This window comes from Sprattus sprattus (genome assembly GCF_963457725.1).
Source record: "Sprattus sprattus genome assembly, chromosome: 7".
NCBI classification, from domain to species: domain Eukaryota; kingdom Metazoa; phylum Chordata; class Actinopteri; order Clupeiformes; family Clupeidae; genus Sprattus; species Sprattus sprattus.
The window spans coordinates 808,589-821,769 of record NC_137926.1 but is presented as its reverse complement, the minus strand read 5'-3'; the positions used below and the strand labels follow the sequence as shown (position 1 = coordinate 821,769).

The window sequence follows — 13,181 nt, the reverse complement described above, 5'->3', positions numbered from 1 at the left end:
AATGTGTCCTGGGGAAAATCACATAGGCCTAATTAGGACAAGAGCAGCAGTAGTGAGCACTGAACACACACACACACACACACACACACTCACACACACACACACACACACACACACACACAGTGAGTATGGACAAGAGCAGCAGTAGTGAGCACTGAACTAGATCACTGTGGAGGGGTAGTGTCCGTCATACCATGGAGGGAAGACTGGCTGAAGCGAAGACAGACTTTATTCCGTCTCTGTCACACTATTGTCCACTTTCTCACACTATACTTGCCCTGTATTGATCCTCCAACTTTAAGACCAGACACAAAGGTGTACTATATGTGGAAGAGGTGGTAAAATATCGTAAAAGGAGTAAAATAAATTCAAATTAAATTCAAATTGTCCCAGGTTGCAGTTTACAAAGAAGCTAGGCATAGATTTGATCTTCTATTGTCCAGGCTGACCTATTAACCGTGAATAAACCAGAAATCACTCTTCAACGCCATCCAATTTCAACGCTAATTATAGGGATACTTCATATTTCAGTCATTGAAGCGCTCAAAAATCAGAGGCATTTCCCACAGAAAGGCTGACTCTGGAATGGGGCCAGTGTGGATTCAGCCGCTCTGCAGGGCTCACACACACACACACACACACACACACACACACACTGCAGGGCTCCGGAATGGCTGTCTGTCGTGCCGTAAAGACCCAGATATAGATAGAAAAGTACGAGTGTCTGACAGCAAGTGTCAGGGTGGGTCAGTTGTATTCGAGTCGCAGGCAGACGAAGCTCTTTAAAAGAGCCTGTTGTTCCCTCTCTCTTTCTCTCTCTCCTTTAGGAGCCTGTTGTTCCCTCTCTCTTTCTCTCTCTCCTAAAGAGCCTGTTGTTCCCTCTCTCTTTCTCTCTCTCCTCTGGGTCATCACACCCTCCATATTGGCAGAGGGTGTCTGGCCCTGCTGTCTGTGTCAGTGAAGCATTGCTGGCCTCTAATCAATCACTTGGCTGTCTGCCTGTCCTGCGTTATCCATATGCCGTTTCACTTCAACTGCTCATTTAAATGCTCGCTTTGACTGCAGCCACGCACTGAGGAGGGAAATGTCAAATAAGAAATAACCAAATACAAAAAATCAAATTAAATTGACCTGTGCCTTGCTATTAACAAGCTAATTTACTGCTTGTCAGTAAATTACATCAGACTACTATTTCAGAATTCAAAGAAGTTATTCTGGGAGTTTTGAGACGAGTTGGGAGTTTTGATATAACGATCAGCGCCTTCGTTCTGGCCGTGCAGTCTTTGTCTCGTCTTTGTCTTGTCGCCGCCGCAGTTTACACACGCACAAGACTTACTGCTCTCTTTACACACGCACAAGACAAACTGCTCCCTTTACGGAATCACTCCGACTGAGGCTGGAAAATTATGCCACAATAAAAAAAAGCAGAAAATGAACACAACTGAAACATACTATGTATAATACAGACACTGAAGTTTCATATTTAAAATAGAGATGATCTCCTTCTCAAGCCCAATTTAAAGTTGAGGGCCAGGAACCCTTACCCTGTCATAAACTATCATATCACACAAGTGGTGCAAATACGGGCTATCAAGACTATTCAAGTATTTGTATCAACAATATAAAGATACATTTAATTATAGAAATGTCATTAAACTCTGCCCTGATGACCATATATGGGTGAGCAAGTTCCTGCCTATGAAAGAACATTTGTAATTGATAAATATATGGCAGGCTCACAACATATTAAATTATCACCATACAGAATATATAACTAGTGCACAACATATAATATAACTTCATTCAAATTGTAGAATATGAAGGTTTGCATTATGCACTATTATTACAGGATAAGGAAATATTTTTAGCTTTTAATTGCATGATCTGCAATGTTTCCAGGCAGACTTTGTATCAGTTGATAGATACACTTATTCCCATTAACGTGTTTTATTGCATTAACGTCTTCATTTAAAGGACTCTGCTGTCTATTCGTGTCGATGCTTTATTGGCGTTTCCAACTTCCCCAAACAGTCAGTGGCGAAACTGCCCTGCTGGCGCGCGATTAGTATGTGTTCGACAGCGCATATGTAGGCGAGGTTTTATGGATCCGGCAAGAACGTGTTCTTGGACATCCTTATCAAGGCGACGCGCACTAATCGCACTTCTGAATGAGTCAACCATATGTCCAAGAACACGTGGTGACATTTGAACTTTGGGCAGGCAACACACTATGGCACTTTCCTTTGATCCGATATGAAGCCCGAAGAAGTATTTGGACTTCCTCAAGTGCAGTGAAGAGAAAGATCAAACGGGAACTTTTAACACCGCGTTGACCCAACCATTCCAATTCAACGGCCACATTACGGGGAGACATAACCAACAATGCGGAGGCAGTTTTATTATCCGCTTTGGCCATGTGACAACCGTTCAATTAGACTAAATGCCCACCGTTACGGACAAGGATATGTGAATGACGTATTTGCTACATTTTCTAAATAATCCCATTAGGCATATTTCATAGTGCAGGTTTCAGCACAGCCCGTGCCCAAATCCGTATCCACAGTGTGTGTGTGTGTGTGTGTGTGTGTGTGTGTGTGTGTGTGTGCTTCAGGGTACTTTTTAAATGAACCCCGCGAGGCATCCGTGTGAAACCCAAAATGAGGAAAAACTCGCTGATAAATCGCTGATAATAAATATAATATGCGTCTTACCTTCATTTTTTGGAATACTGTGTGTTCTCAACACAGCACAGCTGAGAAGGCAGATCCACACTTTGATGCAAAGAGGTTTGATATAACTCCACTGCGAAACCATAGTCTTCTGACAGAAAATCTCGTTTTTACACTGAGCACGAAATCAAAGCAACGGATTTTCAACTCGGTGCGGCGTTACCGACAGTAGCCTAACGGAGACATGAGTGTCAGTTGTGAAAGTTGTAAGGAAATAAAGCCGCATTTGACCGATGTGTTGGAGTAGCGCACGGCTTCGGTCTGTGGTCGCGTGGAAAGCTCCCCGTTTGAAGCTGCCGAGCCGAGCTGTCAGTCGCCGCGCATACCGAGTGCACGCGGGCGGGGGGCGGAGTAAACCACAAAGGGGAGTCCAACCGGCAGCCGTTGATGAGTCAATGTCTGTTGTTTCGTGACACACGATGGAGGTACGGTAGGGTTATTCAGTCTGGGTTGGCAGACAGATAACGGTCCAAACAAATTCGATAAATGCTAAAGGAGCGACATAGAAGGGGTGATTCAGTGTTACTGGTGGTCTAGCCAATCGAAATGAAGATTCAGAGCGTAATTGACAGAGGGGCAGGTCGCATCAAACTCCACACATTAACAAGGGTTATGGTTGCCTTTCTAGAACAGTTACACGGATGCAATAATAACTTTTACCAAACTGAAAATGTCCAACCGGGTACATATTTTCACCACATATCCTACACACTCCCTCGTAATACAACATGTAACAGCACATCGGATTTGTCTTATCAATGGATTGGAATAGGATTTTTCTTATTTGTTAAGGTAACAATTTTGGGTCACGTCCTCTTCAGAGAATAACTGCATAAGAGATCAAACTACTCATAGGAATCTGTCCCGTGGATAATTAAACAAACAGAGCCTTCTGTAGGCCTATAGTTAGATGCTGCAACGAAACTGAAAATCATACTCGTTCCTCCCAAAACAACTCTCTAACACTACAGGGCAACATGTTCTTCTTCAGACCTATGAAAGCTATGTAAGAAAAATGGAACCGCATTTCATACCGGAGCGTAAAATGATTTACGCAGAAAGTGAGAGAAGGAACAAGAAGAGTGTGTTATCTTGAATGATTACGTTTCTGGCAACTATAGACTAAAACAGTTCGTTGGATATCTTATTCAGAGTGAAAATGTTAAGAACTATTGTTTGTGCCGAGATAGCATATTGGTCCAAGGTTGGATTGTGGTCGGAACCCCACTGGTAGCGTGCCGCTTCTGGTCCGCTTCAGACCACCATCATCTCTAGTTTCACAGGGCGTGGATATTAAGAAAATAATATTAGCAATTCCTGGAATTTCTAAATTATATTCTTGGCAAAGTCTGTTTAAATAATGTATATCATCTGCTAAACAGATTAAATGCATGGCATTGGAAGGCTCGGAGGGGGAACAATTACTTGGTCAATTAAAGACTAATGTTACGCACGGGTAACATCTATAGAAAAAGGGTTGGTGAAAATGAATGGGAAAGCATAAACGATTTAAGGACACTTTAACCACTGTCTAATGACATACAACAATGTAACCCAAGGTATTATAATCAGCCTTTAGGCACAACAGTTCTTTATTGTTCTCAAGTTAGGGTTGCAAGACGCGGTGCCAGACACCTGTGTCCTGTCATGACCTAACAGTCCGGTCTCACGAGGGTTCATTTCGAGATAAAGCCAAGTGTGTCAAAAAATGACCTACATATTGTTTTTCTAATTTTGCCCAAAATACATTCCTTAATCTTGAATGTTTCCATCAGAAAAATATTATACTGTAAAATAACTTATAAATATTACTTTGTAAGCCAAATAAAAGCTTTTTCAAGGAATTGGATATATTTTTTTTCTTTTGTCACACAGCTTAGCTTGGTCTGATTACTTCATGTTTGGTAAACCCTCCCAAGAGCTGCTCATTGAATATAAAAAAGATTTAAACCAAATAGAGAGCTTTTAGAAGAGAGAGCTTTTTAGAGGAATACAAATAAAACATATTACACAAACTGTCCTCAGGATCCTAAGTTCTTCCCGGGGATCGGACAATTTTTATCACATGGTCAAAATCAAGCTCCTTGATTGGGCAGAAGAGATTTCAGGGAATCATAGCATTGACATTTTCAGCTTAAATATTCCTGCTACACAAGTTCTACTCAGAGAAGTAACAGGAGTAGACCAGGAAGCTATAATGTTAGAAACATCAGAAGAAGAGGTGGAAGACATCAGTGGTGTACTCAGTGCATGGGGTCAAACTCCTTTGTGTTAATGCATAAGTCAGCTCACACCTTCTCCTTCACTTCACACTGGCCTTCACCATTCACAATTAATCAGTGTGTGTGTGATTAGGGCGAAGCCATCAGTGTACCGCCCGCTATGAGGGCAAAGCCATGAGTGCCCCGTCCGCTATGAGGGCAAAGCCATCAGTGCCCCGTCCGCTAAGAGGGCAAAGCCATAAGTGCCCCGTCCGCTATGAGGGCAAAGCCATCAGTGCCCGCCCGCTATGAGGGCAAAGCCATAAGTGCCCCGTCCGCTATGAGCTATGAGGGCGTATGAGGGCAAAGCCCTCAGTGCCCGCCCGATATGAGGGCAAAGCCATAAGTGCCCCGTCCGCTATGAGCTATGAGGGCGTATGAGGGCAAAGCCATCAGTGCCCGCCCGATATGAGGGCAAAGCCATAAGTGCACCGTCCGCTATGAGCTATGAGGGCGTATGAGGGCAAAGCCATCAGTGCCCGCCCGATATGAGGGCAAAGCCATAAGTGCACCGTCCGCTATGAGAGGGCAGGAAGTCCACCAGATCAAAGCTTATAATGGTAATTATTGTCCTGTCGATGTTTAACTTAGTCATGTTAAATCCTGCTGCTGTCATCGTCACTTGTACAGCCACTGACATTCACAGTGCATGGATAAAAGGGCAGATTAACGTGTTTATTAATATGCATCAGTGTGTTTATCTCAGCCAGGCGGCCCACGGGTAAACCTCGGCTGTGCCAGGCTGTGCCCACGGGTAAACCTCGGCTGTGCCCACGGGTAAACCTCGGCTGTACCAGGCTGAGCCCACGGGTAAACCTCGGCTGTGCCAGGCTGAGCCTGATCTGATGTTGGCAGCATCACCCAGCGCTGCGTTGACTTCCAGCCGAGGTTTACCCGTGGGCTCAGCCTCAGTGTAACTGCCCTCGCCTCAACTGCCCTCGCCTCAACTGCCCTCGGTTCAACAGACCTCAGTGGAAGTGTGGCAGGACAGCCCCCCCCCCCCCCCCCCCCCTCCGCTCAAAAGCAAATGATCTGGTAACAATCATAGATCTTACACACGCTGTTTGAAGGACTAGTTTAGCTCCTGCTTCAGGGCAGGTACTCACCCAGCACAATAGGAACTATCCGTGACAGGTTGGATGCATTCATCATTCTGGAAAAATATGGCAGACAACAGAGTTTGGCTATGAATAATTATAAACTCTGTACAATCGGATAGCCCCTTTATTTTAACCAAAAAAAGGTCAGGTGATTTGCAAGGTGTCTGCCAGCTATCCAACATTAGCATATTAGCACGCTAACTACCCTCAAAGCCCAAAACAACAGCTCTGAACATTAGCATGTTAACTTACAGTATCAGAATCAGAATCAGAAACAGATTTATTGTCACGTAGGTATGCGCCTACCTGAAATTTGTTTTGGTGCATAGGTGCATACAGTAAACATAAAAACATAAAAACACAAACATACACTCACAATAAGTAAGTACTACTACATAACATAAAAACATAAAAATATACGAACACACTAAGTTCTACACATGACATAAGTACTACAGAACACAGTATGGAAACAGATGTATATATAAATAGAGTGTATATAAAGAAGTAAAGTGAGGGGTAAAATGCAAAAGAATGCAGTGCAGGTGTGCAAAAGTGAATGAGCAATGTGCAATGTAAAGGAGTGAAATGTGAGTTAACAAAACTCAGACTTGGGGTGTGGGGGAGGGGCAAGAGTCCAATTAAGCTAACTCCCCACAGAGCCCCAAACAACAGTTCTTAATGTAACACTATGGAGTTTCTAGAGCCGCCATTTCTGCCTGTGTTTGGGTTATTTTCTGCTGGACTATTCAGTAACTTATTTGTTGTCTTGCTTTGTCCTGTGTTGCACTTGCTTGAGGTTTGACTGTGTTAGGAAAGTGTTGCTTTAACATTAGCATGTTAGCTTACGTTAGCAAGCTAATTACCCTCAAAGCCCCAAACAACAGCTCTTGAAGTAACACTATGCAACAATTTGACACTTTTTGAGGCATAGTTTTGATAGCATGTGGTCATATGAAGGACAGATAAACACCTGCCATGAACAATACAAGCACAGAAGAACGTGCGGCTCTTGAAGGACCCACAGAACCTCCACCATGCCAGCTGTAGAGTATCAGTGAATCCTCTCATCTGGCTTGTCTCTGGCACACGAGACGTACCTGAGTGAGAATGTCATTCTGTAAGGGCCATGTAAAGGATAGGTAGAGTGCCTAACCCTTGTAAATCTACCAAGCCCAGCATCTCTGAACAGAAACGGGATAGAAGAGAAGAGAAGAGAAGAGAAGAGAAGAGAAGAGAAGAGAAGAGAAGAGAAGAGCAGGATCCATATAAAATAACTATTTCCATTGAATAGTACTCCACAGCTACACACAATACAGGTATAAAAACACACAATAGGTAAAGATTCATTTTGATTTGACATAATGTTGCCTGTTGGCCAAAAAACTTATATCTGATTTTATTAATGTGGTTGTCATCTATCTTTAGGCAAGTTTTCATCACAATTGATTGACAGGAAATATGCGGTTGCTATGCATTACGTTCAATTTACACACCACAAAAGTTTCAAACTTGATATTCTGTTTTTCTTGATTTTCAAATGATGATACCTTAACCATTTTCACTAAATTCTCTGGATTGGCTGCACCATAACGACCTCAAACAAATATAATTAACTGTAGATTTAGAATATCCAATAAAACCCATTTTGGCATGTCACGTCCCATTTATGTTTTTTTTTTTTGTTCATATGCCCCCACATAAAAGAAAACCCTCCATCTTGATAATCTCTCTCAATTGCTTTCTTGTCCCTAATTCTCACCCTTTATTGTAGTAGTTTGGCCCTGTGACATCTCCCACGCTTCTCAAAGCTGGCCTACTCACACACACTCACACACTCACACACACACACACACACACTCACTCACTCACACACACACACACACACACACACTCACACACACACTCTCACACACACTCACACACACACACACACACACACACACACACACACACACACACACACACACACACTCACACACACTCACACACACTCACACACACACACTCACACACACACACACACACTCACACACACACACTCACACACACACACACACACTCACACACACACTCACACACACACACTCACACACACTCACACACACACACACACACACACACTCGGGGGAGGAATGCAGCGAACAGCAGGATCCATCGCTTCACCTTTCAGCTGTGGGATGTGAAAGTGACAGGCTAAAGGATCTCAGCGGTGGCTTCGCCCTCACGCGTCTGAGCAGCTCGAGGGGGGGGGAGGGGGAGTAGAGGGGGTGTTTCTGCAAAATGAACCATTCTTGTATCCTGCCTCTCGCTTGTCAGTTTAATCACACGGTGAGCAGTGACACTTCGCCTGTGTTATACTCATAAATACTTTTGTTCCTTAGTGAACACTCAATTGCACAATGTAACGCGTTATTAAATCTTTGATGGCCAATCTCCGGCTTCGTCATGCTCAGAGACAAGAGACGTCCTACAGTCCTAGCCTGGCTTTTGGTAGTTTGGGATCCCTTATTTACTCATAGTTTGGGACCCCTTATTTACTAACAGTTTGGGATCCCTTATTTACTCACAAATTGGGACCCCTTATTTACTAACAGTTTGCATGTACAAACCTGAAAGCAACAAAACCTGAAAACAAAAGCCCAACACGAGGCCAGGGTGATATGAGCGTTTGAGTCTTTCAACTGAGTTGTATTCAGTCCGTTCCTATACTGCGCCAGTAGCCAAGCGTGATTATTTTCTATGTTGCTGAAATCATTTTTTTCTTTCAGTTGGTTTGGGCCATGGTGCATAGAGCAGCCACAGGTGACTGGAGATCAGCAGCCTATGTGTCAGGATGAGGAGAGGAGAGGAGAGGAGCAGACTATGTGTCAGGATGAGGAGAGTAGAGGAGAGGAGAGGAGAGGAGAGGAGAGGAGAGGAGGGGAGGAGAGGGAGGAGAGGAGAGGAGAGGACAAGAGGGGAGAGGAGAGGAGAGGAGAGGAGAGGAGAGGAGAGGACAGGAGGAGAGGACAGGAAGGGAGAGGAGAGGAGAGGAGAGGACAGGAGAGGAGAGGAGGGGAGAGGAGAGGAGAGGAGAGGAGAGGAGAGGAGAGGAGAGGAGAGGACAGGAGAGGAGAGGAGAGGAGAGGAGGGGAGAGGAGAGGAGAGGACAGGACAGGAGGGGAGAGGAGAGGAGAGGAGAGGAGAGGAGGGGAGGAGAGGGAGGAGAGGAGAGGAGAGGGAGGAGAGGAGAGGAGAGGAGAGGAGGGGAGGAGAGGGAGGAGAGGAGATGAGGGGAGAGGAGAGGACAGGAGGAGAGGAGGAGAGGACAGGAGGGGAGCAGAGGTCTGGTCAGGGCAGCTGCAGCTGTGCTGACGGCTCCGGTAAGACCTCACTGCTGGTTACACAGACTGCGGGGTGCACTAGAGAGCGGGAGTGTTCAAGAGTGCAGGAGTGGGTAAAAACAGGACAGTGTTTACCCATAAATTCAGCTGTGACAGACGTACTCCTGGCCACTGGGCTCTGGGCTCTGGGCTCTGGGCTACAGAGGAGGGGATGTTTCTCACCAATGAACTTGAAAATGCACCATGCTTTTGTCAGACATGATGGATTGACAGGACAAACAGACAAACCAACAGCAGTCTAAGCTGAGACCAGTGCACATCAGGAAGGGGAGTGTTTCTCTGTCAGATTAGTCCATCTAGCTTCAGGAAGGGGAGTGTATCTCTGTCAGATTAGTCCATCTAGCGCGTCCCCTGGGGAGACCCTCATGATCTCAGGAAGATAATTAATTTCTGATGGAACCCAAACTAGGCTTGGCTCCAGGCACTCTGTGCGTACACAGATACCACCCAGTCTGGAGAACAACAAATTACATTTTTAAACTATTTAATCAATGATGTATGCAAAATAGCCTGACTAATCCTAAAAAACATCTGATATGAAGAAAAACTAATGAACACAACCTAATATATATGCAGTTTTGCTGCATCATTTTAGATTACTTTTAAGTTTATACTTTCATAATAATAATAATAAACTTGATTTAAATAGCACCCTTCATGCAAAAGAATGCAGCTCCAAGTGCTTTTTTAAAAACAATACAGTGAGTCTTTCTCAAGGTTATATTGCTTAGACCATAACCTTGCAGTCGACGGAAGGTCTGGCAGCCAACCCATGGCTGGTGCAGAGGGCTGGGTTAAGGTAACTCACGGAGAAGCGCTAACATATGGTCATTATGTGATCTGCATAAGAACTACCCCCACAGAAGAACAAGGCCCTTAACTGCCAGCATGGGCAGCCCCCCCCCCCCCCCCCCCTGAGTCCCTGTGTGTGACTAGTGCCCCCCCCCCCCCCTTGAATCCCTGTGCGTGACGAGTGACCCCCCCTTCCTGAGTTCCTGAGTGTGAAGAGGGCTGTACAGATAGCCTACTGTAGCTGTGTAACGCCCCATAGCATCTATTGTTCATGTCTTACTGCAAAACATGCTCTATTGTCCTCTGGTTTAGGCCACTTGAAAACTCCCTGTTGAGAATTCTTAGTTGTTAGTTTAGCCGCCATCTTTGGCATCAGCACCAATTTAAAGAATTCCCGATGACTGATTGGATTGGGTTTAGAGATTAAGGTCTGCATTTAAGAGGTCATTAGTGTGTCTCCTGCGCTCCGTAACTCTCTCCCTCCAGGTAACACGCTGCTCCAGGTGTAGTGAGCGTCACGTCACGTCTGCGGTCACCGCCGGTGCCACGGACATCACTCAACGCCGTAATGGAAAGCTGGGTGTGTTTGGGGGGGGTGGGGGGGAGGCGGGGGGGGGGGGGGGGGGGGGGGTGATAAGCCTGTTCTGCCCAGTGGAGATTCAGGAGCAAGTGTGCAGTAACCCCCCCTAAGCCCCCTCATCCTGCTGGAACAAATGTTTCATGTCAGGGGGGGGTCACGGGGGCAGCCCAGTAATCAGAGGGGGGGTTAGGGGACGGGCACTTCCTGAGATCACTCGGTAAATGACCATCAGACACACACACACACACAAGGACAGCGTTATGCACCCATTGCCCTTCGCTTGTGTGGTGCATAGACACAATGCTGGCCAGAGATGGGGCTCAATGCTGGCCAGGGATGGGGCTCAATGCTGGCTAGGGATGGGGCTCAATGCTGGCTAGGGATGGGGCTCAATGCTGGCCAGAGATGGGGCTCAATGCTGACCAGAGATGGGGCTCAATGCTGACCAGAGATGGGGCTCAATGCTGGCTAGGGATGGGGCTCAATGCTGACCAGAGATGGGGCTCAATGCTGGCTAGGGATGGGGCTCAATGCTGACCAGAGATGGGGCTCAATGCTGGCTAGGGATGGGGCTCAATGCTGGCTAGGGATGGGGCTCAATGCTGACCAGAGATGGGGCTCAATGCTGACCAGAGATGGGGCTCAATGCTGACCAGAGATGGGGCTCAATGCTGGCTAGGGATGGGGCTCAAAGCTGGCTAGGGATGGGGCTCAAAGACACCATTGGGGCTCGTTTAACAGCGTACCTGCAGAGGAGTGTTTTGCTGACGACACTGGGCAGCACTCAAGGGGATATTCCATGTACTTAGGGAGAACTGTGTTCCTGTGTAAAAGAGTTAAAGAAGTGGACTCAGTGTAAAAGAGTTAAAGAAGTGGACTCAGATTTGCCCCAAAGGACCCCCACATGAGAGCCTGGAGCCCAGAGCCCTCACACTGGCAGGAGAACTCTGTTCCTAAAATGAGTAGAAGTGGACCACACCCCCATCCCCACATGAGAGTGTGGAAGAGAAGTGGACCCCCCCTACATAGAGCTACATAGCCCATAGCCCGTAGCCCATAGCCCATAGCCCATAGCCCATAGCCCATAGCCCATAGCCCATACCCCGTAGCCCATAGCCCATAGCCCATAGCCCATAGCCCATACCCCGTAGCCCATAGCCCATAGCCCATAGCCCATAGCCCATACCCCGTAGCCCATAGCCCGTAGCCCGTAGCCCATAGCCCATAGCCCATAGCCCATAGCCCATACCCCATAGCCCATAGCCCATACCCCGTAGCCCATAGCCCATAGCCCATAGCCCATAGCCCATAGCCCATAGCCCTTACCCCGTAGCCCATAGCCCATAGCCCATAGCCCGTACCCCATAGCCCATAGCCCTTCCACTGGCAGGCTGATGGAGCTTCATGGTGGCTCTGCTCTGCTCTGCTTGGCCCAGCTGTCTACAGCACAAATCTTCTTACAGGAGGGGAAGGACGGGGTGAAGGGGGTTGTGTGTGTGTGTGTGTGTGTGTGTGTGTGTGTGTGTGTGTGTGTGTGTGTGTGTGTGTGTGTGTGTGTGTGTGTGAGTGTATGTGTGTGTGTGTGTGTGTGTGTGTGTGTGAGTGTATGTGTGTGTGTGTGTGTGTGTGTATGTGTGTGTGTGTGTGTGTGTGTGTGTGTGTGTGTGTGTGTGTGTGTGTATGTGTGTGTGTGTGTGTGTGTGTGTGTGGGTGGGTGCCGTCTGTTACCCCAGGACAACTGTGTTAAGTGTCCTCTCCCTGCGGCCCCCCCGCCCACACACACACACACACACACACACACACACACACACACACACACACACACACACACACACACACACACACACCCAGGGGTCTTGCTGGAGCCCTGTCCCAGTAATACTGGGCATTACACACTAATCCCGTGTCACACGCTGGGAGGCCACTTAATCTTAATGTTTGGTCTACCAGAGGAACCTGCCACAACGCTTTAGTGTGAGAGGGAACTGCTCTAGTGTGTGTGTTAGTGTGTGAGAGGGAACTGCCCCAGTGTGAGAGGGAACTGCCCCAGTGTGTGTGTGTGTGTGTGTGTGTGTGTGTGTGTGTGTGTGAGAGGGAACTGCCCCAGTGTGAGAGGGAACTGCCCCAGTGTGTGTGTGTGTGTGTGTGTGTGTGTGTGTGTGTGTGTGAGAGGGAACTGCCCCAGTGTGAGAGGGAACTGCTCCAGTGCTTTAGTGTGAGAGGGAACTGTGTGTGTGTGTGTGTGTGTGTGTGTGTGAGTGTGAGAGGGAACTGCCCCAGTGCTTCAGTGTGAGAGGGTGCTTCACACGGGCCGCCTCACGTCTATGGGCTAG

The 13,181-nt window shown here is 46.9% G+C and overlaps 1 protein-coding gene across 1 annotated transcript in view; it reads right to left on the bottom strand.

Moving 5' to 3' along the window:
- The window catches only part of epha5 (EPH receptor A5), a gene marked incomplete at both ends in the record, with an annotated part of 74,259 nt that extends 71,445 nt beyond the window's left edge, over positions 1-2,814 (bottom strand). The window contains one exon of the mRNA XM_080842558.1: positions 2,712-2,814. Coding sequence (XP_080698684.1) covers positions 2,712-2,814 — 103 coding nt within the window. The remainder of the gene's footprint in view (positions 1-2,711) is intronic.
- Between the last annotated feature and the right edge of the window lie 10,367 nt (positions 2,815-13,181).